General features: G+C 44.9%; 1 protein-coding gene across 1 annotated transcript in view; it reads left to right on the forward strand.

The window, feature by feature from the left end:
- DNTT (DNA nucleotidylexotransferase) overlaps nucleotides 1–7,122 on the forward strand; it is a 28,296-nt gene extending 21,174 nt beyond the window's left edge. The window contains 3 exon segments of the mRNA XM_011373976.1: nucleotides 1,044–1,370; nucleotides 5,066–5,149; nucleotides 6,627–7,122. Of these exon segments, the coding sequence (XP_011372278.1) occupies nucleotides 1,044–1,370; nucleotides 5,066–5,149; nucleotides 6,627–6,713 (498 nt within the window). The 3' untranslated portion in view covers nucleotides 6,714–7,122.
- The last annotated feature ends 249 nt before the right edge of the window (nucleotides 7,123–7,371 follow it).

The raw sequence follows: 7,371 nt of genomic DNA on the forward strand, positions 1-7,371 counted from the left end.
GACTCCTGCCAGACTCTACTGGGAGCTCTACTTCCCAAAGAGACCTGGGGACCCTTCCCGTGACCTGGAGAGGGCTGGGGCTAGCGTTTTTATAGCACAGCTTTATCCTTCCTGAGTGATGTAGCTTCTGCTGGGAGTGGACCAAGTTCCCTGATGCACCAGAGAGAGAGGCCCTCAGATAACATGAAAATAAGAGTTAAAGACACGCAACCCCAGAGTCAAGAGTGCCAGAAGTGAAGACCCAACTTTGGAACTGAATCCACATTCACCTGTGAGGCCATCCCAAGCCCTCTCTGTCTCTCGCAGGAGAGGGGGACCCAAGAGTGAATGTAATAGGCCGAGTCAGGAAAAGGCAGGACAAAGAAGCATTAGCCTCACTGCTTTGCTCAAGCAGGAAAGATGAAAAATTCTCATGGATAGACAGCACAACTGTGGACCCTGCTAGCTGAGGCCTGGGTGGACACAGGGCTGCCTGGCTCCCCACTCTGGGGCTCCTGCAAGACCTTGGTTTGGCCTTGATTTGTAGGCACCACCCTTCTCATACTCTGAGACTGTCCCAGTCCAAGATGGGGATGGGGCGGGGACATGGTGACAGGGAGCCTTGTTCTCATCGGTCTTTCCTCAGCTTTTAAACAGTCTTACCGATGGTTCCCCAGCAAAGAAATGGTCAGGCACTGGTGGAGGCTGACATTAAGCACGTGGGTTTTATATTTGGGATTTTCAAAACAACGCTGCTGCTTATTGGCCATCTGACCTGGGATGCTTTACTTAATTTTTCCAAGCTTCTCTTTCCTTACCTTAAAACAGGGATAACAAATCTCTCTTTATTTCATTAATGGAGAGGATTAACTGATAGAATTGGATAAAGCACTTGGTGCAGTGCCTAATCAATGCCCAATAAATGGTGGCTTTATCATAATCTCTCCTCATGCATGATTAGTTCTTAAACTCTGCCAGAGAGCCAGGCTGTGTGCCAGGTGAGGGAACTTGACAAACAGGAAAAAACAGCCATGTTTTGCTCAAATCTGTAAAACGTTTGTTAGGAGCTTTCATTGGAGCCCAGTGTAAAATTGCAGACCCTGTCAAGCAAGGACTCTTTCTGACATCTTTCTATTTGTTTTCAGGGATTGATTTTATACTATGATCTTGTGGAGTCGACATTTGAAAAGTTAAAATTGCCTAGCAGGAAGGTGGATGCTTTAGATCATTTCCAGAAATGCTTTCTGATTTTAAAATTGTACCATCAGAGGGTAGAAAGTGACAATTCCAGCCAGCAGGAAGGAAAGACCTGGAAGGCTATCCGCGTGGACCTGGTCGTGTGCCCCTATGAGTGCCATGCCTTCGCTCTGCTGGGCTGGACCGGCTCCCGGGTAAGCGCTACCTGGATCAGTGGGGTCAGTGGCCTAGAGGAGTGACAGTGGCAGTAGGGACAGGCGACAGGGGAGGGGGCAATGCCCAGAAACCTCTAAATCGGGCATTCCACCTGCACATGGTCAAGTGAGACGGATTAATTTAGAAGAGTTATTCTCAAAGTGTGGTTCCCTAACGAGCAGTTTTTTTGACAGACATAAATCTCTGGGATCACAGCCTGTTGAGAAAGGGAAGAGTTCCAAAACAAAATCAGAGGTTATCCAAGGTCATGCCAGTGGCGGAAATGGTTGCCCTTTGTCTGTTTTGTTTTTAACACAAGGCACGTTTCCAGCACATTTCAGTTTCTTCTCTGGTGTCTCAGAAATCACCGCTCTTGTTTCTGCGGGCACTGACACGACACTAAGCATGCCATTTTCAGCTAGGTGACTTTAAACAAATTATTTAACCTCTTCAAGCCCCAGTTGCTCCACCTCTCTTGACGCCCACATCTTAATGCTGTCATCGGGGTTCGGTGAGATGCCGCACATATTTCAATGTGGTAAGGGCTCAGCGAATGGTAGCTACTTGCATTATTATATTTACGCCCCCGCTTATGCAACCACTGAAGGGGGTGTGTTTTGTCCCCACGTGGATGCATGCTGGTGGGTGATCAAGATTAGGTCTAGTCTAAAATTTTATAGGTGAGAATTTCAATTTCACCTTTTTACTCAAAGATGTCTGTGCCTGGGAAATGTTCTCAAGACAATTCAAGTCATCTGAGAATCTCGCTTCAGCTTGGGGTTATTAATTTACCAAGCTGTCTGATCAACTAAGCTGACGAAGCTTCCTTAGGATGTTGTAGCCTAACGAGTTCCCAAGCAGGACACATGCACAGGGGCACATGAAATGTTCTAGAGCCATCTAGGTATGGTGCAATCTCTGGACTTGGTATTCATAAGTTAAAAACCAAAAGAAACTTCTGTTTTCCTCTGAATCATGTTTCTTCCAAACAGATCTGCTTAATTTGTCAGTATGACTTCATTTGCCAAGATTCCTTCAAGAGTATTGTCTGTGTTTGTGTCAGATGTTGGGAGAAGGCACGGAAACACATAGATGACTGTGGCCAGGTACCTTGGCTCAGCCAGACTCTTTACTAGCCCAGATGGCATCCCTTCACCAACTTTAAAAAGCATCTCTTCCTTATGATACCTTTCTGCCATTTTCCAGAAAATTGTCCTAATAAACATGCACTTGTACAAAGACTACAAATGTGATTGGCACCTTCTAGAGTTTCACAGTGCACAACTTGTGCAACTGTATGCAGCAACCCTGGGCCAGCCTCTGAAGTTTGTTGTGACCGATGATACAGCCAGACTGTAGTACCATCACCCCTGCTGGATGTTCAGCTTCCTTCATCTGAAACATAAAGCAACAGCTTTGCCCTGCCTATCTCATGGTGTTGCTGTGAGAAGCTAGAAATTTTAAAGCAGAAGGCAGAACTGACCAGGGTAAAGAAACTGAGCTTTGGGATTCAGGAATCTGAGTCCTAACTCTATCACTGGCTGTGTGGCTTCTGGTAAATTACTTAGACTCTCTGGGCCTTCTTTCCTCATCTGAAAAACGGGGCTAATAACAGCACCAACTTTGCAGGATTATAATGAGGATTAAATGAGATGGTGCTTTCATCTAAACACAATTTTGAGTCTAATTATGTACTTTAAACTGTTCTTTAAGAAGTGACATGATGCTCTCTTAGAAACTGTTAAGTACCAGCCACAATAGAGCATGTCAGGAAATTAATATTAAGCGAGAACTCAGTCCAGTGCCTGGCATGGGGTAAGCTCCCCATAGATGTTAACTAGAATATCGTTGCCCGAATTATTGCCATGGCCTTTCTACTGGTCTCCCTACTTCGGCCCTGCCCTCTACAGCCAAGTGATCCTGTTGCAACATAAGTGAGATCAGATTACTTCCCTGTTCAAAACCTTGCAAGGGGCGCCTAATTTAACTGAGAGGAAACACCGCAGGTCTTGCAGCGGTTCACGAGGCCCTGCTTCATCCTCCCACCCCCTTATTTCTCCCAACTTCTCTGCTACTGCTCTCTCCCTAAAGGGGCTGGGCTCGCCCCACCCTAAGGCCTCTGTTCTAGCAGTTTCCTCTGCCTGGAGTGGTCTTCCCCCAGAATCCACTTGGATAACTCCTTTACCTCCTTCAAGCCCTTGCTCAAATCCCACCTTCTCAATGAGGCCTGCCCTGTACACAGCGCTTACTTTTTAAACATATCATATAATTTATTTATTCTGTTACTGTGTCTTGTCTATGTCCCCTGCTCAAATCCCAGCCCCACCAGGGTAGACATCATTGCTTTGTTCAAGCACCCAGAACACACCCAGCATATAGTAGATGCTCAATAAATATTTGTTGAGTAAATAATATGTCTCCAAGTGAAAGACCTCATTATAATCCCTAACAATCTATGAGGAAATGCTCCTGAGTTTTTAGCAGAGGAATTCAGGAAAATATCTCTCACCACACAGAACTGGAGAGCCAATGGCGGCCGCTCACTGTTCCCATTATCCCCTCCTCTCCAGACTCCCCAACACACAGTGAGAGCAGCCACTATTCTAAGTGCTGGGAGGACAGAAAGAGAGTGACCCAGGGCTGGGGAGGAGGCCCTGTGCTAAGCAGCACCCGCTACTTTCGCAGACCAGCAGCTACAGTACCCAGAGTCTGCTTCACCTCAGTTCTCCCACAGACCTGGCTTCCCCTCTGCTGCATTGTAAAGGACTTCTGGTTGGGAAATCTGCCTTCTCACACAGCCAGGTGATGGTCTAGAAGGGCAGTTCCCACCCTCAGCTGGCTTTCCTGTTAGTGGGAAATGGCTCCTTGCCACTGGAGGGAGCAATTACCCCACGCTTTCTCCCCACTCCCACGTGGAAAAGGACGGTATTTCTAGATCTATGCTTCTCTCAGGAAAACCAACCTCAGTGACAACTTCGTTCACCATCCTCCTTTTCCAAGGTCTTCCTGTTCTCTAGCTTAGGCTTCAGGTGTTGCTCTCTGCAGCCTCAGATTCTACTCCTGGTCATAGGACATGCTAATCCAGGACAGGTGGCTCAGAACATCAGTTCTATAGAATCTCAGATGAGAGGATGGTAGAGCCAGGGGTGACCTCATGCACTTACTTCGCCCTCCTGTTTGACCAACCAAGATTCAGAGTCTGGTGACTTGTCGAGAGATGCACAGCCAGATAGGGACGAAATCCAGGCTGGAATCTGGGTCTCCTGACTCCTCACCCTCATTTACAATAGTGATATTCCAAACTATTACTTACCCAGCATTTACTCTGGACTGGATGTTATTCTGGACACAATCCTCACTGTATTCACTTACTCATTCAACAAATATTTGCCATATACCTTCTATGTGCCAGGCGTATTTGAAGAGGAATATAATTACGAACAAAACAAAATCAAATTTCTGCTTTCTGAGCTTACATTCTAGTGTGTGCACATGAGTATGGAGCTCTGTCATCTCAGAGCTTTGCCCTGGGGAGAAAATCCCTTTGAGAATGTTTAGTGGAGTTTAACCCCATTTAGTGGAATGTTTAACATTGAGATAGATATTTCTTTATAGGGGTTTAGATATCTCTAAACACATAACACTGAAGATATCCTGGACCTGATAGTAACTTATTTTAGTTATCTCTCTCCAGCAGTTTGAGAGAGACCTCCGACGCTATGCCACACACGAGCGGAAGATGATACTGGATAACCACGCTTTATATGACAAGACCAAGGTAGAGCTATCTCCCTGACATGGGCCATTTTGATCCTCATCCCCAAAGCTGGCTCTCTGAGCACTTTCCCTGAACTGATTTTAATGTCCAGGTTTAGCTTCCTTTGCCCTGAGTGTCCTGTTGCCACAGATCACAGCTGAGGGCCACTGGAAAGATCCTGACAGGAGCACAGCCCCTACCTGGCCCAGAATGCACCCCAGGGGCATTGGGCTCAAAGATGATGAGCGCATAGGGCCCCCAGAACCAGTCCAGCAGTGAACATTGAATTTGGTATACCCTTGGTGTTTGCAATGAGTAACTCCAAAGAAAAAGATCCGTCCCTCTCAAATCACAAATGCTACCCAAGCACCTCTCAAATGCAGTGGACAGTAGCATTTTAGTGAACACTAGGTCATTAATGAGAATCTATTGCACAAAGGAGAGCAACAGAGCTGCCCTGAGATGTAGCTGAGTGGTCACTCACCAGCCATGTGACTCATTTGGTGTGCTAGACTTGCAGTCATGATTCGATTCATGTGTCAGCAAAATGATAAATTACTCTGTGAATTATGAAAAGTTAAATATTCAACTGTTAAATCCACAAGTACCAAGGTCTACTGTTCTGACACTAAACTAAGCTCTGGGGGGAAAGGTGACATAAAACAAAAGTAATAGTCTTTGCCATCCAGGAGCTTGTAGTCGAAAGAAGGGGGTTCCCAAAGAAGAATCAAGGCATGGCTGTCGGCATAAAGGGCTGTGGATGCTGGCAGGAATGCCTCAGATGTCGAGCATGTCAGTGGAGGCAGATTCTCATAATCCCATTTAGGAATATTTAAGGACTGACAGAGAGTAAATAGTTCAACGTAGGCAGGTGTCTCCTGTGTGCGCAACACTGTGCTATAGACAAGAAGGGATGAAAGAGAAGTGGTGCTGGCTCTTAAAGATCCTAGGGCGGGAGCCTGGTGGGGGTGAGGGCAGGTGTGGAAGGCCAGGAGGAGAACCCAGCACATGCAAGTGTCCTATAATTGCCACTCCTCATTTCCTCCAGCAGCAGTACTTAATACCGCTGCATATCAGAATGACCCAGAGCTTTTAAATAAATTGATGCCAAGAACTCTGAGATTTTGACTGCATTAGACTGCGGTATAGCTCAAGAGTCCATGTTTTTTTTTAAAAAAAAAAACTTCTTCAGGTGGTTTTAATGAACAACTGTGGTGAAGATCTACAGACCCACAGGAAAAATACCAAGTGCCTTTCACTACATACGTAAAGCTATCACTATTTTACTTTGACTTATTAAGTGCCATATTTTGGGATGGGAAAATATAAAAATTACGGAAGTCAGTTAAGATGACTTTTTCTACTCAGAAGCAAGGAATTGTGTTTTGGCAATAATTCATTCTGACAAGACAGTTTTAGAGGTAAAAATTTCACTATGTCAGTGCTGAAATGCTTAGCAAAAATATGTGAATACACATATTTCTTCTTATGCTTTCAGAGGGTATTTCTCAAAGCAGAAAGTGAAGAAGAAATTTTTGCGCATCTGGGATTGGATTACATTGACCCATGGGAAAGAAATGCCTAGAAAAACTTATCGACGTTTTTTGCTGTTTTTGTTTGTTTGTTTGTTTCTGGGTTAAATAAATTATGCTTCATGTTATAGTGAAAGAGGCCTTAGGGGATTCTTTAAGTCTTACTGAAATGCAGATTGCTCCGAGAAATAATAGTTTGGGAAACATGATAAGGCACCACCTAGGAATATTGTGCTCAAATACGCCATTTCTACAACTGTCGCTTAGAATTCATAATGCATCTTGCCATAGAAATCATGTCGTAATTGGTGGCTCTTTTCCAGAGACACTCATCAAAGCCCATTTTGCCCACAGTGTAGCTGAAATGCTGTATATTTCCATTAAAAAATAGAAGGACACAAGATGGTGCAGTCTTCTTTTTGTTACTCAACTATTATAAAATGCTCTTAAACAAAAATGTAACAAAATAAAAAAAAATAAAGAGTTTAAGATTTTTCTCGAGGGGCGAAACAGGTTTCATTAGAAAATCGGAGCTCCCGAGGCAGGAATCGCGGAACCGAGAGAGGTCAGGTCTTGATGTCCGAAATCCAGACCTCTCCTTCATCATATCAGCCTCTCTCCAAGAGAGGACTGGAAAACAAGGGAAGAAAACTGAACAAAATGGTAATGCCAGAGATAAATTGCTGGTCAGCACAAACGTAGGAGGGCTGC

The sequence above is a fragment of the Pteropus vampyrus genome, unplaced genomic scaffold (genome assembly GCF_000151845.1).
Source record: "Pteropus vampyrus isolate Shadow unplaced genomic scaffold, Pvam_2.0 Scaffold238, whole genome shotgun sequence".
NCBI classification, from domain to species: domain Eukaryota; kingdom Metazoa; phylum Chordata; class Mammalia; order Chiroptera; family Pteropodidae; genus Pteropus; species Pteropus vampyrus.